This window comes from Bacillus rossius, chromosome 5, assembly GCF_032445375.1.
Source record: "Bacillus rossius redtenbacheri isolate Brsri chromosome 5, Brsri_v3, whole genome shotgun sequence".
In the NCBI taxonomy this organism is placed as follows: domain Eukaryota; kingdom Metazoa; phylum Arthropoda; class Insecta; order Phasmatodea; family Bacillidae; genus Bacillus; species Bacillus rossius.
In genome coordinates this window covers 6,061,302-6,086,779 of record NC_086333.1, presented here as the reverse complement: position 1 = coordinate 6,086,779, position 25,478 = coordinate 6,061,302, and the positions used below count along the sequence as shown (strand labels likewise).

General features: G+C 36.3%; 1 protein-coding gene across 4 annotated transcripts in view; it reads left to right on the top strand.

The window, feature by feature from the left end:
• The window catches only part of LOC134531567 (telomerase Cajal body protein 1), a 67,723-nt gene that overhangs the window by 18,533 nt on the left and 23,712 nt on the right, over positions 1-25,478 (top strand). For 3 of the 4 annotated variants that reach the window (XM_063367276.1, XM_063367274.1, XM_063367275.1), the window contains 2 exons: positions 6,933-7,175; positions 21,495-21,618. In XM_063367276.1, the coding sequence (XP_063223346.1) occupies positions 6,933-7,175; positions 21,495-21,618 (367 nt within the window). Of the gene's footprint in view, positions 1-6,932; positions 7,176-21,494; positions 21,619-25,478 lie in introns of those variants that run through there. The other variant, XM_063367277.1, reaches the window with a different exon arrangement.

Sequence of the window (25,478 nt, the reverse complement as noted above, 5' to 3'; positions counted from 1 at the left end):
GTATATTATTTTGTAGTGGTGCACCGATATGACTTTACCGATTACCGATTACCGATTCGATTACCGATTATGAGAGTAATAATCGGCAGATACCGATTCAGTTACCGATTATAATGAACAAATTTTTTTAAGTGTAATAATGCACACAAAATTTTTTATTTCCATGTGAATTTAGGTAAAATTGAGAATACAGTTTTAATAACAGTATAAAAATATATAAAATACACTATTAAGTCATTGCAAAGTGTAAATTAAATTAACTTATATTTATATTTGTTATTGTACACAACTTGAACTACAGTCTAATAATTGTAATTTACAATGGGTAAGTTTTGTTGCGGAAAACTAACATTATTATCAACTATCACATAAGGTTGCATCGAGAAATTACAGTTTAACAATGTAAACATGTTGCTTTATTTTGTTCACTTGAGTTTATAGAAAAATGTTTCCACACTTCACTTTTTTTCTCTCTACTCGCCATCTCACTATAATTATATAAAAATGGCTCAAAACCAATTATAGCACATGTGATTTTATTTATGTTGACTGAATATATAAAAATACTTTTTCACTTTTCACGTCACATACAAATAACACAACGGATAATGTTACCAAAGACGTCTATAACGAGTTTGTAAAACGCAGTGATAAACTCTAGAAGGTATTGGGACCACGATTTTTAATCGCTACTACGACTCGAAAAGATCGATTGTCATAGATTCCACTGCAACTGCTTGTGGTATTTTGATTGCGTGCCATCTATTTTACGTCTCTGGCTATAGGTAATGAACAAGGCCATTAAACAAAAGACAGAACAAAAGACGAAACGTAAATAAACGTGTAGGAAAAATGTATTTTTTATTGTTAGAGGCAATGAGATTTATTAAACTTAACGAAATATCTGTAATCATGATATGACGGAGTTAGATGAATTTTGTATTATATACAAATATTACCGTATTTCGTCCTAAAATGTGCAACAAAATATTACACGGTAAAAACCTACTTAATTACGCCGGGACGTAGATAATCGGCGAAGTAATCGTTAAGATAATCGCAGATTACGATTAATCGGTAAGTACCCATAATCGCAGATTACGATTCATCGGTATCCGCATCGGTGCACCACTATTATTTTGTTCATTTTAGAGGTTATCAACATAGAGACCGGAAAAATTCGCAGATTCATTTCACGACAGCCTAAAATTCATATAGTTATACCTCAGTGCTGCCTCAACTATTGGCTTACAACTCACCTGGATGACTCTGGGCCAGTGAGAAACTCTCAACCGAAGCTGTGTCGAATCACAGGCCGCTACATTGGGACACCTTCACAAGACAGCAGCCAATGAGAGGGTGACATTTTACCTGTGTACGTAGAACTATAAAGTTCATCCTAGAGGTCATTGAACCCGCAAATTTTTCCGGTCCCTAGTTATCGTTATCGTTAGGGACCCCAGAAAATGGTAAATAAAACTTGCTCATTTCGGTGTAAAAAAATGACAATAGCGGTGCAAAAAATCGGTGTAAAAATAAGCAAGCGGTTCAAACAATTGTATAAAATTTTGGTGAGATACATTAAATTAAAATTGAAATTGGCAAATGAGATTGGTTTAGTTTCAATTTCTTTTAAATTTTAATACCAAACATAAAATGCACTCAGTTGGCAAACAATAAAAACTAAATATCACGCAGTCCACAGAATATTATTTTTAAATACATTTACCCTGGAATGAAAGCACATGCCTACTTTGTAAATATTTGTCACATAGGCAAACAATGGCATAGAAAACTAACACTGCAGTAACAAATTTACAAATTAAGTGAAAATTACATAAAAAATATAGTCAGTTCTTAAAACAATTTTCTACAAAAATATATGTCTTTGAACATAAACAGACGAGCTTTCTGCCAAAATACTGAGTCAGGAGGATTTCTATGTTGCTGGGTTTTAAATTCACTCTTAAGTTTGAGAATATGTGTCCAAATGCAGAGAATGCCCGTTCACTGTCTGCATTTGATGGCGGTATGGAAAGCACTGAGAGAGAACAGTTAACAAAGTTTTTGTGGCCATCTTGTAAAGCCAATAAAACAGCTCCAACATCTACAGTCTTTATGTACCTCAAAAGTTCTGAAACATGAGTCTGGAAGGTCAAGTATCCTTCCAAGAATTCTTGCTTCGAAAGTGTTGAGAGGACAGGGATTTTCCTCACAGCGGGATACAAACTGTCATTAACAACATTACTGGTCACATGTCTTGGACTGAATAACATTCCCACATGCAAAACAAACTCTCTAGCTGTGTCTTGCTCCATCAAAGTCTGAAGTTTCTTGTGGCAATTCAAACCTACACGAGTAAGAGTACTACGAAAAGAATGCTGCTTTAACGCCGTAGAAAGCTTGGCTATATCTGAGTTTGTTCTATCTCCTAGACATCCTTTACTTACAAGTAAATACTTTTCCATAATGTTGGTCAGTGTTGTGTGTACTTTGTGGACCAGTGCATAAGTAGAGCCTTCAAATTCTTGTATAGCTTCCACAGTGGAAGAACCGTGTTCAACAAGGAAACAAGAGGAACACTGAATAACTGCAACATTGTCTGCAGACAGGTTCTTGAAGTAAGCGATGGCGCTACTTCCTTCTTCTTCTTGTTGAAAGAATTCAATTAAATCTTCCACATACTCTGCAACATATTTTGTAGACCCAAACCAAGAATTCCACCTGGTCATGACCGGAATTGGGAACAAGACTGCCTTCTTTTCTTCTTCTGAATACTTTTCTTTTAAAAATGAGAGGTACCTATGTTTACGTTTACGTGCATTCAGAAAACAATTTTTTGTGTTCTGAATGCACTGATTGAGCTCACCTAGCTCAGCACTCCATAAGCTGGCCACAAGATTCAGCTTATGTGCCCAGCACTGAATGTGGACCATCTTCTCTGAAAATATGTTCTTCAAAGAAGAGACACATTTAGTCATGTACCGTGCTGAGTCAGTAACAACATCTACCACATCTTCGTAATTTATACCAAACTTGGCAACAGTAGATAAAATGGCCCTTGAACATTCTGCACCTGTTGCACTTGGAAGTTCCTTAACTGCACCCACAAACACATTCTGCTGGGAGCCAGATGACAAAACTTTAATCAAAATAATGAAGATGCACCTTCCAGCCCTGTCCGTAGTTTCATCACACATCAACACAATTTTTTTGTTCTGAACAAAACTTTTTATTTCATCTTTCTTCTCATCATTCAGTTTGGGAAGATATGTTTCCCTCAAAGTATTAGCAACTGGAAGATAGCCAGAGCCTGCAATCAATAGTATCACAAAATAAGCAAGACTATGAATTTTAAGTCTAGAAATGTGATCAAAAAATCTGCTAGATTAGTGCCTCCTATTTGAGGTTAGGCTTAGATTCAACAGATTACACAATGAAAAACAAAATATTTCTCTCAGCAGAAAATATGTAAGTAGTGTTATTTTATGCTAAACTCACCTTGAACATATTTTTCTAACCATTTCCTCATGCAAGGATTGTCAGCTTTTTGCAAGGGAATGTTTGATGCTACCATCATTTCGACAAAATCATACACAAATTCGTGTTTGTGTTTCTGCAAACTGGTTACGTTTTGAAGTGATTTGCTGATAGAAACTTGTTTGGAAGACGATGCAGATTCACGACTTTTATTTTTTTTTGTGTTTTTCATTAGACACGTGTTTTGTGCACGTATCATAGCGCACCCAGTCCACGCGCACGTTACAAAACCTACACATCATTATTTCATCTTTTAAATCAAAAATGTAAAATCCGTCACTTTTAAACTCCCTTTCATGATCCTTTATAGAAATAATCTTCGGCATTTTCTGGCTTCAAGCAACGCACATTAGTTAGTCTCTCGCTCCGAGAATCACCTGATTGTATTGATAGGAACTGAATACTACGTGATTAAAAAAAATTACATTGTTAAAGTGACTATACTAGTCAGTGACGTCCTGTGAGAGCTATTTTAAACGCACTATTATATTATAAACTAAATCTTTTCAATAAATAACTGTTACATAAACAAAAATGGCTCATAAATTAATACATAAACGGTAGTTAAAAGTAGGTACGTGATTGCATCCTGCCACTTTTTTCGTGCACTAACTTGATCACTGCAGTTTTACTAGATTTTTGGTGTTTGTTTCATAATTCTCGCACACGCGCTATACTGGTATATGGTACGAGATCTTTGGTATTTGTACGAATGTTTATACTACGTAGTACCAGAAATGCACACCAAATTTTCCGCAGTAAAACAAAACGAAGCGGAGAGATTATCACGGGTACGAAAGTAAACAAATATGTACTGTATTTCCCCACAACAATTAACAACGGAAGTAGCATTATTTTGAGTAGTAATAACAGTAGAAGTTGTGCTGCGACAACTCGTTAAAAGTAAACGAGTTAAACAAATAAGCTTGAATTTAGTTTCAAAGTAATATGCGTAGTTTGTGTTGAACGGGAATATGGCATTTTTTCGCGGAAAACAGCGGTGTTTGAGAACAAATAGTGAAATTTCGCGGAAAACTGTCAAAAGTGGACAATTTCGTCGTTTTTCGCGAATTTCGCGCTTAACCATTTTCGGGGGTCCCTAGTTATCGTCAATAATAATTATTGTAGTTTATGCTTAATGCATAAAGGTATTTGATTGAAAAATAGATAATTTTTGAATTTAATTGACTACAGAAATTAATGATGGTAAATATTTAAGTTTTAAAGGCTTTTTTTTTATAAAACCACAAAACACAGAAATCCTTAATTTTAAAAACAAAATTAACAAAAATATTAAACCATATTTTCCTGTCCCTAGTCATAAGTTTATACTGTTACATCTTTATCATTTAAATTTTCAGTAAACTAGTGAATTTAAAACAATATTAATTAATACTGAAAATAAAAGGCAAAGGCCTTTAAACATTTAAACACGACGTCGTGGGTCTGCGCATTCATACGTGCCTGGTCGGCAGGGCTAAGGGCGCACATGCAAACTATGAGACTGTGAAGCAAGCTAAGGCGAACTTAAATAAGGAAAAGAGAAGAATGTTCAAATATGTTTAGACAAATTACTTTAGGAAAACGTCTCGTAATCACAAGGCGATAAACAACAATAACTATTACTGCTCACCACAAGTGGGTCAGTCAAAAGGGTTGGAGAGGGGGGGGGGGGGGTTTGCGCCATTACAAGTTTTACTTGGCCGGTTGAAAAAACAAAAGGGTATGATCCAAAAGGTTACTTTAAACATGGCCAAGCTCAAAAAAAAAAAAAACCAGGTTACGGGAACGCAATCCCGCGGAAACAGATATCAGGAGAGCTTATGGTGAGGAAGGTACTAGGTTGTTACCGACACAAGATAATATAAAAACTAACTAAACATTTAGCTCTAGAAATGATCGCAACAACAAGAGCACAAACTTTACGGGGAACAGAGCCGGTTACGGTACGTTCGCGATGCATGGCTGCAGCATGCACAAAATCAACAAGAAACCAAATACCGACCATGACGAAGCCCAGACGACCAGCACCCGCAGTTGATTTGAAGGCAACAGAACAACGACAACTAAGCGACAGACCCGAGGCCAACTGCCTCGCACCCTTATATAAAAACATGATGGCGCTAGAGTCGCGGCGCTGCGAATAGAGGTGGGAGAGCGCCGACGCCACACAACCTGGAGGAGGGGATATCCGGAGGGGAAGTGGGAGAGGGAGGGAAGTCAGTGCGCACGACCTCATGAAGACGGCGCAGTCTCTTCAATATTCACAAAATTCTCGTACATAACTTTACATGCTTCCTTGGATAAATGACATTGAGTAAATATGTGGCCATTTAGGTACTTATTTTTTTATCCTTTTCCTGATCCAATGTTTTTCTTGTTTTGTTTTTAAGCTTGCTGTTATACTGACTATGAAGATAGTGTAGTTTCCTTGAAATTTCTTTAGTAGTAGTGAAATACTTTCCTGCCAGTTATTTTAGAGAATCAATTTTTTTGCATCTGTCCCTATACTCTGCAGAATTAATGTCCCATAAGAGTGGTCTGGCTTGATAATCACTTATAAAATCTTCTAATAACTTTTTAACCATTTTTTCTTTTCATCGTAGTTGCTATGGTGATTTTCTGTGCTGATACTTCTCTCAAAAGTTGACTGCACTTTAGCTTCATCTATAAATATCAGACACAGAATTATAATCAAGATGATGTGTTTACACTTGACACCAATTTGCAAGTAATAAATATCTGAAATATTGTCAAATAAATTCCAGACACTCAATATCAAGAAGTGTTTACACTTGAGAGTAAAAATATCTCTACATTTATCGCAGGAGTTCAAGATTTCTCTCGGACACTAGGTCTGCAAGCGTTTACACTTGAGACAAGAAAGAAGTGCTATATCATTCGCGATACTCACATATGTATGCGACATTTAATGTCAGGCATGTTTACACTGGTAATAATTAAATGTTGGATAAATGTTGCATTATATAAATGCGCAATATAAACAGGACTTAACTGCCATGATCACAAGCACATACAGTAATGTATATAATAAACAAACTTCATACTTCATACTCTTTCAACTTGTTCCATTTAATCTTTCCTGTTGATTTGCTATTGAATGCAGTGCTGTTTCAACGTAAATTGCGGAAAATGGTTTAGAATAAAATGGAAAAGTAATGCATTTTAATATTATAGGGAAAATTGATGGTGTAAAAAAATACATTAATCACGGGAATTCGTAAATTACGGATACATAAAAAGGAGGTTCTACTGTATCTTATTAAAACATATTTTGTGTTGTTTGTGTTCAAATGAAGCATGCATATGTATAAATGGGTATTTACAACTACTATAGTTCTGTTAGTGGGGTTGGTGATATGTGTGTTCAGGTCTGTACTGTGAGCCAGATGGTACCATGCTGTGCCTACTGCAGGGACACACTGGTGGCATTACACATCTGGAGTTTTCTCCAGACGGCACCAGGCTCTACAGTGGCGGACGAAAAGATCCCGAGATACTGTGCTGGGACATGCGGTACCCAGGCACAGTGCTCTTCTCTGCTCACAGAGCTGTTCACACCAATCAGAGGGTGTACTTCAACCAGACTAGCAATGGAAAATTTCTACTGTCAGGTAAATTATTTTTTTACTTCTATTGGATTATAAAAAAAAGTTTACAGACAGTTATAGTATGTTTGCATGATTTGTTCTTTGGATTTGTTTAGTTTGTTAAACTGTATAAATTGTGGTTTATCTACATTAGGTATTAATCTTTTAATACGAAACCATTTTTCTAATGTTGATAACACCGTTTATGAAATTTGCCTAAGTGTAGTTCTATTACTTTCTCTTAATATGATACTAGTGTCATTTGCAAACAAAGTTAAATTCCCTAATTTAATATTATCTGGCAGATCGTTTATGTAGATAGGAATTGTCCTAATATACTTCCTTGAGGGACCCCAGTCTTTATAAGTTCCAAGTTTGATAGAGTTTTTTTTACCATTTTTGTTTATTTCTACGATTTGCCTTCTGTTACTAAGATAGGACTTGAAAAGATTTAGGGCCATGTCTTTAATACCTATATTACTAAGTTTTTGCAAAAGTATAATATGGTCGACCAGATCAAAGGCTTTTGAAAGGTCACAAAAGATGCCATAGGCTTGTTCAACTTGATCGAGTGCTTCTACAGGGTGTCCCAAAAGTAGTGTACCCATTTAAAATACAGATACTATAGTTAATAATGCAATTACAACAGAAATGTTTATATCACTTTGCAGCTTATAGTCTGGGGTTTATTCATGAAAAACAACATCGGGCATATGCCCACCATTCACATCTTGGCAGTGACGAATCCTTAGCACTACATGTTGCATGACCTTCACCAAGATTTATTAGGAAATGTCGAATGTTGTCTTTGAGGGTAGCAAGTGTCCGTTGTTGATTTCTGTAGACACGGTCCTTGAGAAAACCCCACAGAAAGAAATCGGGGGCGGTGAGATCTGGTGACCTTGGCGGCCAGTTAATGTCTCCATTATGGGACATGACCCGACCTGGAAACATCTCCTGAAGAAGTGTCATGGTCAACCGAGCGGTATGGCAGGTTGCACCGTCTTGCTGAAACCAGACCTCGTCATTTTCCATAGCCAATAATTGTCTGAGAAATGTGCTGAACATGTCACGGTAGCGTACACCATTCACAGTGACGGCCACCCCGTCAACGTTTTCAAAAAAGAAAGGACCGAAAACACGATGTGCCATTACCCCGCACCACACTGTAGCACGTTGCTCATGGAGGGGTCTTTAATGAATCATTTCCGGGTGTTCAGTTGCTCAAATGCAGCAGTTCTGTTTACTGACAAAGCCACTCAGGTGAAAATGGGCTTCGTCACTCATGGGAAGTTTTGTGTGGAAATTGGGTTCTTCTGCCAGTTGAAGAAATTAATTCGCTAACTGCAGTCTTCTGGGCAGGTCGGTAGGCAATAATCGTTGGATAATTTGAATTTTGTATGGATATGTGTGTAAGTCGGCAGTTAAGATTCTGTGTAACGAAGATTCCGATATGCCAAGTTCTTGAAAACGACGACAAAGCGATTTCTTGGGACTGTTTGTCACTGATGTGCGGGCATTGTCAATATTGGCTGTGTTTCGCGCCAATCTTGGATGTCCACTTCTGGGTCTATCAGCAACATTTCCATTATCTCGGAAATTTTGCATGCATCTTCTTATGACGTGTTTTTATGGTGCGGCACGAACATTAAATTTTCGTTTGTATGCCCGCTGGGCTTGCATAACACTATGCCCATACGTGAAGTAAAGTTCAACTATGGACGCACGTTCTTTCGGGATCCACCTATTCATGATAAATCTCAAATATCACAGCAACAATCTGCAACAAACAAAACAATTATAACTACTATGGTTCCCAGTTTATTTGTGTTTCAAATGGGTACACTACTTTTGGGACTTTGTCAGTTGAAAAACTGCAGTCATTGTAGATTTGTTTTTTTTAAATCCATTTTGTTCTTTGCAAATTATCTTGTTATTTTCTAGGAATTGAGTTAGTCGGTTATATAGTATCCGTTCAAAATTTTTTGAAAAAACTGGTAGTATGCTAATAGGTCTTATTGTTTTCTAATTTATATTTATCTCCCTTTTTAAATATTGGTAATACTTTAGCAACTTTAAGCCTATCAGGAAAGCATCCTTGTTCAAAAGATTGTTTTATTATGATTTTGAGAGGTTGTAATATATATTTACCACAGTATTTAATTAAAGAATTTGACAGACAATGTATATAAAGCGTTTTCTTGTTTTTTAAGCTAAATATTATTTTATTTATTTCCTATTCAGTTGTTGGGTACAAAATAAATTATGCTTATGTAATCTATTGAGTTGATAGTGTGTATTTGGTGACAGGTTATCTGAATTTAATTTGGAGCTAATGTTCACATAATGTTTATTAAATGTACATGCAATTTCCTTGAAGGATGTGATAAGTTTATCATCTATTTTTATATTCTGAGTATTTTTCAAATTTCTGTTCCCTATAGCTTTGTTAACTATTTTCCATAATTCCTCTGGTTTATTTAGGCATTTTTTAATATTTTCACTAGTATACTTTTTTTTAGCAGCTTTCACTACCTTATAATATGTTATCTTATATTTATTATCAGGGCCGCAACTAGGGGGGAGGGGGGGGGGCAAGCGGGGCATACGCCCCGGGCGCAAAGCTGTGGGGGCGCCGAAATCGCTTGCACTGTAATTCCTACTACAACTGGTAACCTGTAAAAAGGTTTTTTAAATCGTATGCAAGGAATGTCTAATCTGATTTGCAATATAACGTCTCAACATATTTATTTTAAAATACTCTGAGAAAAATGTTAAGTTCATCATTAACAAAAAAAATTGTAAAGGGAGAAGTTAGAAAGTTTTAATGCGTGCTCTATACGAATACAGTACAATGTTGTCAGAGAGGGTGGTACTACTGGCTGTGAGGAAGCAGTGGCGATGGAATAGTCAATGCCTTAAAATCCCGGTTTCAGTCTCTTCAAGCAATTAATGACAAGTTTAGCTTTTTAAATGGGAATAACATCTACAAAATGGAAGTTAAAGATTTGAAGACTGCAGCCAAATGGTTTTCTGAAACATACAAAGATGACATCAATGGAGAAGAAATAGTTCAAGAAATGGAAAGTTTTAAACATCACGCCTTGGCAGTTGATGACACTATGAAAACAGCATCTGCAGCGACACTCTTGAAGCTCATTCACGAACACAGAATTGAAGATGGATATCCAAACCTGACCACAGCCCTTGAGATATTTCTTACTCTTTCTGTAACAGTTTCTTCAGGCGAAAGAAGTTTCAGCAAATTGAAAATTTTAAAAAAATATTTAAGTAATAGTATGAGGCAAGACAGACTAGAATTTGAGCATTATTTCCATAGAACACAAGAGAGCATCCTCTATTTGCTATGATGATATCATCAAAATCTTTGCTGCAAAAAAGGTCTCGCAAGTTGAATTTGAATCTTTAAAAAACATTTATGACGACAATTTAATGAACAAGTCCAGTGGCGGCTGGTGCCTTTTGAAAATAGGGGTTCACAGCATTGGGCTCTTTATATAAATAATCACCCTTTTGAAGCGAGGGGTCCGGGGGCCTCCCTCTGGAAAAAATGGGATTTTAAGGTGTAAAATGGTGCTTTTTGGGCATTTTTAAATCACATAAATACCAACAATTTTTTCCAAGTTATTGTGGGGCGAAAGTGAAGTTTTTACCTCCAAAATAGCCACTGGATATGCCGCTCACACTGATAATATTGCAAATGTTAATTATGCAGTGTGAAGTATTTTTAAAATAAATACAAATGATTACCATCAAATGTAAAGTACACAAAATTCTGATACAGTTTGCTAGCAAGAGTTTTATTGATGTGACCAGTTTTAAATAAGGTCTATCATTTTATCAATTGTTTTGTTGGTAATTATATATAAATACAGTAGAACCCTGTTATAATGAATCTGAAGGGAGTAGTTTATATGTTCACTATAGAGGGGAAACTTTATATCTGGGAAAACTTTTATATTGGCAATACATACTCAAAAGCATAATCTTAACTACACATAGGCCTAAGCCAAGAAAAGAACGAATGAAAATACTCAAAGCAACAGTTTTATGAGCAAATGCAGATATTATATTTAATACACTACACATGTACAAACTTTCTAGTAATGGTTCTTCGACATCGGCGTATTTTACTTTTTTCAGGCGTTTAATACTCTGTGACGTATTCGCAGCTTGAGAAAGAAGATTGTTCAGCTTGTTTAATATTGTATTTAATGTGGATGTTGCAATTCCCAGTTCCTTTGATATTAACACGTGCGGGACAGTGGGTTTTTTAATAATGTCTAGTTTATCTCGCACAGATAATGCCTTACGTTTTTTAACGTGTTTTTCGCCCCTTTTTTATGTACGTATTTCTTATTGAAGCACATTTGCAGCTTAATAACACGAAATTCTTTTTACCGTCAAAAGTAAATAAACAAAAAATAACGAGTCTGGCGCATCAAAGATCACTACGTATCATTTAGTATCGCAGTTGCTAAAGCTGTAACGAAAATTTCTTTCTATGGAAAAAATTTAGTCCACAGAGTTCTATCTAGTGGTAGTCTTACGAACCTTACTCGATCAAAATGTCCGAAACGTGAACGATAAAAATGAGACGTAAAAATATTGAATTGGCTGCTATAATGTACATACGTATTTGTGTGGCGGTAATTTATGTTTAATTTTGATAACTTATTAAATGTACAAGCGTTCGCCCATTCTTTAACTATGCAGGGAAAACTATTTTTTATTTTCACAAAACTGAGCACCATTTCTGGCTACACGTAGCCTACCGAGGCCACTCGATTACGACTTGTTTATAATATGAACAGTGGACACTCGAGCAGTGTTGCCAGGTCTACTGTTTTTACAGTAGATCTCCTGCTTTTTAAAAAATCTACTGTTCTACTGCTAAAAAGCGAAAAGTCAAGAAAATCTACTGCTTTTTCCTGCCTCGACAAATTTTTTATTAAAATTAACAAAAACTGCTTGAATTTTAACTAAAAAGTGTATACTTTTATGTTCTTGAGTTTTCTAGCCTGTAACAGTTCAAATTTTAGTGTCATACTGCGATATATCGATTTACTGCGAGATATATTTAAATCGAATCTCTGATAGTTACCAAGGGACTTTCCCCTCGTTAGTGGTGTGTGGCTGTGGCATGAGCGTTTCGTTTTCCGGGAGTCCTCCCCCCCCCTCCTAGTCGTCCTTTTGATTTGAGATAGAGCTCTCGTCAGTCGTAACTCGTGACTCGTCTTGTCCGTCTGTCGAGTGTCATCATCATGTCGTGTCACTGTCGCCTGTCGGTACTCGGTTTATCAGTCATCAGATTTGTGTGCTTTGAAGTGAAACCGTTTATGTTTCTATTATTGTCTCGCGGTCGCCTGTAATAATTTTGAACGATGTGGTGTCACGGACAAAGTGTGCAGTCGTTTATCACGAATGGATTTTGATAACGCTGAATTTATTATTAATGATTTGCTATGAGTAAAGAGGTGAAGTATTCTCAGAAGTAAAAACTTGATTTTTTTTTGCAATTTCAGAATCAGGGCAAACTGATCTAATAAGGGGTGTCAAGTGACTAATTATATTAAATGAAATGTTGTGTTCTGCTACAAATGCAGAAAGACAAATTTCAGCTTCTTTGACTTGATCACTTAAATTGGTTGCTTCAGATGTAAATGAAGTTAACATCTTTTGACCAACAAGTTCCTTCCCACATTGCAGATGTTTATCAGACTCTACATGTCTAATTAATGTACCTTTACCTCCAGAAGCAATTCTCATATCACAGTTACATGACTTACAATATGCAAAACCGCATCCTTTCTTGCTAGACTGTAACCAACCCTTAAACAACTCTTCGTTTTCCCACTCACGTAATGATGTGTAAAAGTCATTCTATATATATTCTTTTGAAAAACGACATGCCCGACCTCATTCCATTTGTGTTCATCATATGCTTGTGCGAAGCTTCCAAGGGAACCAGAAGATTTGGTCCGTGATATTTTAAATTATTTTCATTCAAGTTCTAAATGTATTGAATCCTTTAAAGAATTCCAAAGTTTTGTGAATGTAAAGCCACATAATCTGTTGCATCCAAGTCAGACAAGATGGTTATCCCTTGAGTTAGTTGAATCTCGGGTTTTGGAGCAGTATGATGCCCTCATACTTTTTTTCACCCAGGCTGCCTTTGAAGGTAAGTTATTAGCATCAGATTCCATTCTTCAAAAATAAAATCACCCTTCAACAAATTGTATCTTGGATTTCTTCAGTTTGTTTTGCCTATGTTCAATATCCTGAACAAGCAAATGCAGAGTGAGCAACCACAAATTCAAAATTTGAGGCCGAGTGTAGTTTCTGTATTAAAAACTATCCTCGAGTGCTATGTTAAACCAGAAATTGTAAGATCCATAGATGTAGATAAAGTTGATTATAAAGATCGTAGAGTTTTTCTGCCGTTGGAAAATGTCTATTTTGGGGCAAAATTTAATATTTCTTTGTCAAAAAAAACTTTCTGAGCAGCATGTGAAACTGATCAAATTGCATTGCCTAGATTTCTACATTGAATCTGTGAAACAGATTACAGATCATTTTCCTTTCAATGATCCTATTTTCACTATGCTTGAAGTGCTAGATCCTACTAAAATATCAACTTGTCAATCTATTGCACCATTGGCTTCCCTGTTTCCAAGATTAATAAAAGAAAATGAGATCCAACAACTTGATACAGAATGGCGATTGCTATGTAATACGGAAATAGGTGGTAGTAGTGGCAGTAAAGACACAATACAGGATTTCTGGGATAGTGTCCGTAAAAAATCATACGCAGACTCCAACCAGGTATTTCCTCTACTAGCCAAATTTATTTGGAGTCTTTTGAGTCTACCCCATTCGAGTGCTACAGCGGAACGAATGTTTTCAGCAGTGAATTTGATGAAAACGAAAACCAGGAACAGGCTATCTTCAAAGACAGTATGCGGTCTGTTACACACCAAGAGACTAGTTTCTAAATCCGAATGCTTTTCTTTTGATGTAACTAGTACAATAATTAAGAGAGTTCAAAACAAAATGTATGTCAGTGATGATGATGATGATGATGATGATGATAATAATGATGACTGACGTTTTGGTAATTGAATAAGGAGCAGGCTACAAGCAACTTTTTGTTTTCATCTGTTTTTTTATATGGTCAGTGAAAATAAAAAATTTTTCTTGTGGTTTGTGTATCTTAATATGTAATGTGTATGAAATAAGTTTTTTTTTACTAATTTAAAAGTAAATGTGTGTAAAAATAGGTTTACTAAATTAATTGTAAAGGAAAGCTATATGTTTAGGATATCTACTTCTTTCTACTGTTTTGTCACTGTTCAATCTCCTGCTTTGGTGAGTGGTAGACCTGGCAACACTGCACTCGAGTAGCATATTGCGGAGAAAAACGTTAATGTGATCCAGAATAGACGTTTTGTGAAAAAAAAACTTATAATTATATGAAAATATTTGAGATAAATGTGCATTATGTCGGTAAAATTTGTTCGTAGTACACGGGAAAACGTATCAACATTGACAAAAGTTGTGCGCTATATCCAATAAATTAATACATAACCTCACATCATTTCGCCGGGACCGAAACGGAAATTCACAATAAACGGGAATTCATTATAGGCGGGTTCACTATAAACGGGTTCTACTGTAGATATATTGTATTTACAACATCATTACATTTACAATATTTAAATACAGCATTGACTTACAAAATTTGAAGTACCGGTGGTTTATACCTTTCCTTTGAACTTACTTTCCTTAAGCACTAAAATATAATAACAGTAGTACAATAGTAATATAAACATAATTATGGTATTCACAAATTTAATTTAATTTTTAATCTTTTCCTTTGACAGATTTTTCGTTGAGCATCACTATATACGTACATCTTAACTTGAAACGAATCTGAACAATTCACTGTAAAATGAGCTGAACAATTCATTTCGCCTAAAAATGAAGTTGAACAATTTATGAACTCTGGTTTTAACAACAAAGGAAAACATAATGTGAGGATATTATTTAGAATATTATTGAAATTGAAATGTTTAAGTGCAGTTCTTATAAACTAAATCTATCCTTCTATGTTTTTAGAAGAAAATAATTCAATGACCATGTCATTAAAATTTGGTATTTTGTTTATCATGTCTTTTTCTATTGAAAGCATGGCTAACGCACTGAGTCTGTCTTCACACATTGTACTTCTTAAAAATGTTTTTATCCTCTTCAGGGTTGAGAAACATCGTTCAGCTTCAGCTGTAGTCATCGAAACAGTTGAAATAATAAGTAACAATTTGTGTGTTTCCGTAAACGTGGTCTGTAAATTGTTTTCAAGGACAAACTGCAGAAGACTAGCTGATCCATCCATATCTCGGAAGTCGTGTCGCTTATAAATTACTGCTAGCTCAGTTTTCAAACGAGCCTTATCTAAGAAAGGATACATTTTGGTTGTTTGTTCAAGAAAATGAACAGGAAATTGCTTATCATATTCCTGGAAGTTTTCGGAATCAAAAAGGCATACCGCAGAATAATATGTTGTGAAAGAAAACCTCTCCTTTACTTGATTAGTAATCACGTCACATACTTCCTTGGCTGCAACAGTTCTATTTACATGGACATCTTCCACTTTCCTTTTTTTAGAATGTTGCTCTGGCACCGACATTTCAGTTCGCATTCTCACTTTATCCATATTTTCTCTTTCTTTCTGAAATGAAAGTCGAAAACTGTCAACATGTTTCCTGACTTTATCGGCATCGATGCTCCTTTTTTGTAGCTGATTAAACAAAATGTCTACGTGCGGCATTATATTGTGAAAAACTGTCAGCCAAAATACAAACACTGGATCATTCAACATGCGCCAAATAGATCCCGACTGGTTGATTGTTGTTGACTGCTTGCATGACGACTCAATTTCGTTCATGCAGTCAATCAGTTGTTTTCTGTACTCGTACACTGTGTTAACAGTACGACTCTTAAAATTCCATCTTGTAGAAGAAGCACGAGGAATTCTCCTGCCAACAACGCTATCAAGAACAGCAATTCTCTGTGGTGAGTGGCTAAAGAAGTTAGTTATATCACTCAAATTGGAAAAGAATACACGGACTTGTTGGTTTTGGCTTGTAGATTGTGCCACAATTAAATTCAACTGATGCGCATAACAATGCATGTAATGTGCATATATATAGTTTTGTTGAATAATGGCCTGAACACCATTGTGATGCCCACTCATTACACTAGCCCCATCATAACTCTGAGATATCAATTTCTCAGGTTTGTCAACAATACGAATACATTCTGCGATTGACGCAGCATCATGTCCTGGAGGATTTACAAACTGCCAGAATCGTTCTACTGCTTGCCCGTTAGGTAACACATAGCGAAAAACTATAACCAATTGGAATAAAGATGATATGTCTGTCGTTTCGTCTGCAATCACTGAAACAAAACTTGCACATGAAATTTCTTTTTTGATGTATTCTTGGCAGACTTTAAGCATACAATCTAGCAAATCGTTTTGGATTTCTTTACAAGTCCCTTTGAAAACAGTTGCATTTGCAAGGTGGTATTTCAAAGATTTGTCTAACTCTGCTGAAAAATTAACTAACCCTCTAAAAATTCCAGGATTAGCAGATTCTTGTGTCTCGTCGTGACCTCGCAGTGCGAGTTCAAACCCCCCGCAAAAGTTTATACAATCTATAATTTTAGACAAGACATAACGATTTTTTGTAACTTGCTCGTTATGTTGTTTAATGTTCAAACGGTAGGCACAATCAAGTTGTTGGTGAATGTCTAATTTCCCCAAAAGATGAAACTCCAGGACGGAATTCAAATGTGTTTCTGCACTCTCATGCTTCTTAATTTTTTGACAAATCTTAGACGCCAAAACTTACCCAACTAAATTCACCACTTAGTTTCGCGAAGAGCAGGCAGGGAAAAAAATAGAGCCGGTTGGTTTCTTCGCATCCGCAGATCCACGAGTTTCTCTCGTAAATGTCCTGCTTAAATTCTCTCCTGAACTCCCTGTTTTTTGACTTAGTCACTTGCACTATTGTAAGTTTAGGCATTGGCCTGCCTGCTTGTTTTATTTCAATTTTCCTTTCCAATGACAAATTAGAGAACACCAGCGTTTTTATGTCCGAGACTGTTAACTTACTCAAGGCCATAACGAGTAACTTAACTTAGTAGTTAAAACAAACTTTTTAAACGTCGCACTAAACGCACTAAAGTAGAACAACAACACGTGACAAACAGCGCCGTCATCATTCTCGAAGAGCGAGCAAAAATGGGAGAAACAGGACAAGAAATGTCGCACTGCGCACAGGATAGCGTTGCGCACGCCTGGACTGTGCTCCTGGGCTGGCTTATGGGGAGCTACCCCCACCACGTCGCTCCGAGCCGAGCGGCGCGCCGTCGCCCGCCTAGCCACCATCGCACGTGCGATCCCAGCATAGCTGCGCTTACTCTATAGCGGCGGTTTTGGAAAATATTGCTAATGGTTATAAGAACAAATGGGATGCATTTATTTATTATTCGATGTGTATGATATTTAAGTACTAAAGTAGGCGCCTATTTAAATGAGGCGAGGGGGTTCACGTGCGAGTGTGCTCTAATGCAATAACCGCCACTGAACAAGTCTAGTGATTATACGGACTCCTTTATGGACATAGTGGGTTCATGCATGGAAGTTACAGTAGCACAGAAACTGTTACATGTAGGTATGGAAAATGCTTAAATTGTACCATTTTTCCGTGGGAGGCCCGCGGACCCCCGCTTTTTTGGTGTGGTATGTGCGAAAAAGAGGGGGGGGGGGGGGGCATGAATCCATTCATGCCTCGGGTGCCAGAGACTCTAGTTGCGGCCCTGTTTATTATAATACTCAGTAAATTTTGGATCTGTTGTTAGTTTAGTTTATTTGTTTTATACAGTTGTTTGAGTTTTTTGCTAGAAATAATAATTCCTTGGCTAATCCACTCAGGTCTCATTGCTGGGCATCTGCTGTCGCCTATCGAGATTTGTTTAGACATGGTAGAATTTTCCTGACAAAATATTGTTTTTTTTTTTTGTGTGTGTCATTTGCCACATGCTTTTTGCACGTGTCTTTTCGTGTCCAATCAACCCGCAGGTTGCAGAACTTGCACATCATAATTTTGTCCCGCTGATCAAAAGTATAAAATCAATCCAATTTCATCTCTCTTTCGCGATCAAATATTGTCAAAGTTTTCGGCATCATAGCCATAAATACAATTGTATCACAAAACTTACAAAATTCGGAGACAGTATTTGTAAACAAACACTCATAGATTTGTGCACGCAAACATAGATATGTGCACGCAAAAATGACTGCCATCTTAGCTCCATGCGATTAAAGTAGAAGGTTAGAAAAATCGACACCAGTGTGCTTTGCTGCAGAAACGACATTATTCAAAACACGAAAACTGTGGACAATCAATTTTGTTATGTTAGTAGTGTGGACATATCGATTTTTGTCATTTGTTACATTTTGTTTTCTTTTGCGATGGCAATATTTACTGCTTGTAAACATAGTAATAAAAATACGTAAATTTCATTAATGTGTCAAAATGTAGATAATATCACGGCACTAGTCTTTCAGTCTGTGTTTATTTCATACCTATGTTTATGATAGCGTAAATAAATAGAACTTGCGGCATAAAGACATAATTTTGTGCGAAAAAGCATGAATTTACATGTAGAAAACTGAAAATTTTGCGACTATGTCGAAATCAAAGGAAAGTCACAAAATTTGTTTAAAGTATAGAAGTTTCGCATTATTTCGTGAATTTCGTGCTCCAGCATTTTTCGGGGTCTCTACAAATAACTGTCTGTAAAGCATATCTGTAATTAAATCCAGACAAGTGGGTTTTTGCTATGATCAGAAATTTTCTGATAAATTTCTTCAAAGAGCTAAGAAAGCAATGACAGCATCCCTAAAATATCTTCATTGAGAAAAAATAACTAGTTTAAGTGTTGTTAGTAAAATTTATGAAATGAACTGATGATTGGTGCAATGTTGTGTTAACTGCATCCCTAAAGTATTTTCCTTGAGAAAAAATAACTATTTTAAGTGTTGTTAATAAAATTTATGAAATGAACTAATGATTGGTGCGATGTTGTACTAAGAGCCTGTCTACAATAGTCCAAACCTGTGCGTGGTCCGTGTCCTTATCCGAATGTGAGTGACTTCACATTGTCTCACCGAAAACTGCCCTGTCCACAATTGCGATGTCCAATGTCCGAATGTATTGATTTCTAATTTTGTCACCAGAGCGCAGTAAATGTGCCAAACCAAATGTTTTTGTTTATTGTTTTGATACTTTGTAGTTTGAGATTGAACTTATGAAAGTTATGTGGTCAGTTATAAGTGACTAACAACACCTTCCATTTCCTTCAATAACAAAAACAAACACCACGTTTTTAAACGGGAACCGGAAATTCTAATATCGTGAGTGTTCTGTTCTTTTTCTGTGTCCGAAGTACACAGGTTGGGACAAAAAGTTCAAATTGATGAATGTCTTCGGACCAGGTAGGTTCGGACCTTCGCCCACTTGACGCATGACGTCAGAGGTTCACGTGGACCAATCAGCGACGAGTGTCCTTCGGACACAGTTTAGGACATTGCTATTGTAGACGGGCCAAAAGTATACCATAAGAAGCTAATTCAGAAGTGTTGTAAATAAATTTTAATATGAACTGATACTGGGTGCAATATTGTGTAACTTTCTATAAGAAGATGTGGTAAACTATGCAATTTACAATGCAGATTTCTCAGGTCAATAAATAGCTATATAAATGTACATGAAATATTTTGACTTCGGTAGATAATATAAAATGTACAATATTTAGTAAGTTGCCAGGTTTAATCATAGAGTAACTAAATTGCTGTGTCTGATTTACGCTAAAATTAACCATTCTAATATTTCTACTGGATTGGGAATTTCGAAAGTTGACAAGTATGGTCATGGACCACAAGTTGCGTACCCCAGACATCCTGTTGGTCGCTGAGTGAAGAGCTGCGTGCCGATCCCAGTTCATCTAGCTGATCGGGCGAACTGTTCTCTTGGTTCTTCTTTATCATCCTGGTGGAAGGTCATGCTTATAGACCCAGACTTTGGAAGCTGTCTATCACCTTGTTACAATTTTTTCCAACGAAATCCTAGCAACAAATTTTTCAAGTTCTGCCTGCTGCAGTTGAATAGCCATCTTCTGGGAAACTTTTATTTAACTTCTGTAATGTTGGGACATATTCTGTTAAAGAATAATACCGTGTATTTTTCTGTCTGCAAATTTATTCCCTGTGCTCTTGTTTTCTTACCTAAGGGTGTTAAAAATTCAAACTGGTTTTGATTTTTTTTTCTACTGTCAGAATTAGTTTGATTGTTAATATTAAAACACTTTTTGCAGCACTATTTGTTTCAGCAACTTTGTACATCATAATTTCATTGAAAAGTGTCTCAGCATTGTAAACTTTGTGCATGTCCCTGAACTGGCGTACCTTATTTAATACCTGATGTTAATTCCGACGTAGAAGCTATCTCTAAATTGTATCGTGCAACTGGAACTGCGAGTCAGCCACGTGTGACTAACCCCCTTTCCTTCCTCACACTCATCACGGTATCTCCTAGTGACTGGGGGCATAAGCATGTTCCTGCCTGGCCTCTTGTTCATTATAACACATCATTGCCAGGTCTCTTCAGAAATCATTGTCCATCCATGCATGCTACACCATCATATCCTTAGTATTTGAAGGATTCAATATTCGAGATAAAATACTCAAAGGGGAATATTAATGGAAATAAAGTAAAATTAGAAAATTTAACACTGATAACCTCTGAAGTTTACTTGGCCAGTTTTTTTCTTCATACCTCTTCTGTTACCATTTCCCAATATTTTTGGACTTTTTATGCGTGGTTATATAAATGAAATTTAAATATGTCCTGATTCTGGAAACTTACTCAGTGGAACAACCACTTAAAGGGTAGAATGTTTCAGCACCATAGTTTTTAATTTTCATTTATTGGGTACTATTTAATTTTGGACCCTTGATACCTAGATTCGGATTGGAAGGGCATATTCAGCATCTTCTCTGGGACTCGAATTCGAGATTCGGAATAGAAAATTCTGGATCTGACTCATCACTACAAAAAATTAAAAAAAAATTATAGTTGGAAATATATATATAATTTTACTCTGCACAGGAAACAGTGTATTTGTGCTTGTCTTGGAAGTGTTGACACTGAGATGCAGAGCTCTCACTAAAATGTTTTGACTGTCCATTTGCAGGCACGACTGAAGGAAGTGTGATTGTGTGGGATACGACTGGAACACCAGAGGCGACATCGGGTGATCCAGTTCTCCGGCCGTGTAAAGTGTTCCCGGTGCATAAAGATGCAGTTTGTGGAGTTAGGTTGGTTTTGATTTGAGCAACTCATTACTTAATATTGCATTGCTTTATTGAATCAATTTGTGCTAGATTTATAGTTAGTAAATAATTGTGTGTAAAATACAATAGTGATTCTTTTTTTATTTTCAATTAGAAGTTTCATTTTAATATTGTGGTCTTATTCTTTCAATTGAAATGTGAATAGAACCTGAGAAAACTACATCTAAATACAGAGAGTATAGTTTTATACAAGAGAACCTAAAACCTATTCTCTTGATGTCAGTTAAACAGTTCCAGTTGCTTCGTTGCATGCAGCTTGTGTGCTCTGTGAATCCCAGAAGCACTGTTGCAGGGTGACGACAGACTGGGAAAACCGGGAAAACAAGGAAAAGTCAGGGAATTTAAAACGGGTCAGGGAAAACCTGGAAATGTCAGGGAATTTTTTGATGGGTCAGGGAATTTTTTTAGGTGAGCTTGTTTCTGCATTTCAACAGCGATTTTTGCTATAAAAACATTATTTAGTAGTGCTATTTTTACAATTATTTCTGTGTATTATCGTATACACCCCAATAATCTGCGTTTTTTTCTTTTCTTTCTTCCTTTGTAAAATGTTTTATGAAAATTTGACAACGCTGCACGGCATCACTGCATGACACAAGTTCCGTCATTATTTAATGTTGGGTAACCTGTGGTTTCAAAATGAACAACTGACATCTTGGACGGGTTTGAAAATACATATATATTTTTTATGAGAGATGCAATTATTACCGAAGGTTTCAGGTTCGAAAAAAAAAAAATTGAATTGATAAAAAATGATAAGGAAATGTAAAATCTTACTACGAGAAGAAAGTTTGTAGTCGCAGAAGGTCGTATACGTGGTGTTCTACTGTTGTAAACAAAAACAAAACTAGTCACTAGCCATTTTTACATTAATGCTGCTTTTGTTTTTTCATCAAACTGCGCGAATTCAGTTACCGCGATGTAAATTTTAATACCCCAGTCTAGAATTGCACGTCTGTAATTCCAGCTAGCACGAAATCGCCACAGTAAAAAAAAAAAAAAATATTTTTACCGTAATGCTATGGAAAAAAAACATCATGAACGTACTGATTACCAACTGCAGTTATGTTTACAGCAGTTAAGCGCCATAAAACATCTCGTTGTAAATAATTACATGTATCTAAATGGGAGCCTTCTTTTCACAGACGAGAGAGCCAAACGCCCGGTTGTGCATCTTCGGTTTTTTTTTTGTTCCTTGTAAATATGGCGGTGTTGATAAAAGGAAAGACCATAAACAAGGCAACGGTATTTATTTGTACGCCGCCATATTTTTCGTTTTCTGTGTGTCCGTGAATGTTTATTTTGGACAACTCGTGATAACTAATGGTCAATTAGGTAAGGTTAGCTACAATATAAATACTTTAAAACATTGTGGACGGTTGATTTGGTTTAAATAGCTACATTAAAGATACAGTAAATTCCCTTTATAAAGTACTTTAGGGGACCAAAAATATGATACTACTTTATAGAGGAGTTACCCTAAACCAAAAAAATGTCGCTTCCCGCACATGTTTACAATTTTTTTTTCTTCATTTTCTAATTAAAACGTATGTATGTGGTCTTACACACCTTGTTTTTATCAGTAATGTAATTTACTTACTTAAAAAAGTAAAGTAATGCAAAATATTAGTAAAACATAGTTAATATAATTTAAATACATAGGTAACCTTAAATATACATACATACAGTAAAACACCGTTTTAACGAACTTCATTAGAGCGAACAATTAATTACTACGAACTATGCCTTTGGTCCCGTCAGACGTCCATATAACATAACGTAAAAAAATTTCACTAGTACGAATTTTCTCGTTCAAATTTTTTAAATATTCTATAAATATTCATTTGAACGAACACTTTTCTGCCCGGCACGGTAAACGACAAACGGATAAAATCGTCGCCATTCACCCACAAACTGCCATCTAGACTAGTGTAGTTCGCGAACGAACTAGTTCGGAAGAGCGCTCCCACAGACGAACTACGCGAACTAGTTCCCAGATCCCTCGCTCCTCAGTTCATTAGTTCGTTCTTTTTCCGATCTCCTTCTTTTAGTTCTGTGCACATGATCTGGCTCTTATCAAAAGTTGACACTCGTTCTCCCTTTCGGGTATTAGTTACGGCTTTGTCGCTGGTCTTTTTGGCTGGCTATCATTATCTGCTCGGGTCGGATAGTTGAAATTTCAGACGTTTAACAGATACTGACTTAAAAAAAATATTGACTCTTGATCGCTGCAAATGTTTACTGCAATGAAACATTTTCAAATATAATCGTTTTGTTGATGATGATAGCTTTATACTCGTGTCCAAGCACGGTAACTTTGTGGTGGGGAAACCGTGGTGTATACTGAGAACAAGTCAGACATAATTACATTAGGTCAGTGGTTCCCAAACTGGGGGTCGCGGATCGTTTCGAGAGGGGTCGCGAAAGGTTTCCAAAATAATTTTAAAAAGTCGAAAAATACTCTCGAATAGAGTAACGAAAGAAAAAATGAAGTTCTGCCTAAACCAAATTAATTCACTTTAAAAGTAAATAAATACTAATTTACCATTAAACTAATTACTAAACACTAAAGACGATTGTGGTGAATTAAAAATGAAATATCTTCTCAAACTTTCAATATATCTATTTATTAATTATAGATTAATACAAAATAAATCAGCTACATAATTCTTGGCTTCTGGGCCTGCGATGTATGTTAAATCGGCTACAGTTATACAGTTTTTAAATAAAAAATAGCAAATATGTAAAAAAAAGGAACTGATGTGGCTTCAGTGCGACACATGTGCCTGCTTCTCGTTAACAAGTTTTTCTAGGTTTGGCTTAATTTTTGAGATACACAAAAAAAGATCATCTTCCACATCCAGCCGATTTCTCGCCTTGGTTTTTTTATTAATCAGTGTTGAAAACCCCAGCTCGCAGAGGTAAGACGTTGCAAAGGGCATAATAATTCTGAGGGCTGCCGTAGTCAAACTCGGATATTCGGTTCTTCTATCCAGCCAGAACTTGTCCACGTCTTTGGTGCTGAAAGACAGCTGCAAAGTCTTGTCACAAGACAACTCAATAAGTTTGTCGTGGATATGTGGGCTTAGGTCCGCTTGGTTAACAGAATGCTCGTTAAAAGGGTTCAGCACCCACCTCAAATCGGTATGTTCATCTTCGGGAATGTAGTCGATGATCTGCTCTCGTAGACCCGTCAAATGTGTAACAATCAGTTTGGACAGCTCGCAGACGTCAGGAAAATCTTCATCGCGTTCATCAAGGGACGTAAGAAATTCGTGTGCCAATTCGAAGTTTTCTAAATTTTTTTTTCTCAACCCTGGATGCCCACACTGCCAATTTTTTTACAAACGCATTCACTCTGTCTTGGGCAAAAATGATAGTTTTGTCTCTACCTTGCAAGGTAATATTCAGATCGTTAAGATGTTGAAATATGTCCGCCAAGTACGCAAGCTTTAATAGCCACTCCTTCTTGTCAAACAAACCAACAAAGTCTTTGTTTATAACTTGAAAAAATGCTTTAAGCTCAGTGCGCAGAGCGAACACTCGAGAGAACACCTTCCCACGTGACAACCACCTAACTTCTGTGTGCAGTAAGAGGCATTTGTATTCCGCCCCCATTTCTTTGCACAACTGTGAGAACAATCGACACTGTAATGGCCTGCTTTTTATAAAATTTACCGATTTAACGACATCGTTCAAAACTTCTTTCAGTTCGATGGGCATGTTCTTTGAAGCTAATGCCTGACGATGTAGAAAGCAATGTACCCAGACAGCCTTAGGCATAATAGCCATTAGAAGTTTCACGAAACCACTTTTTTTACCTG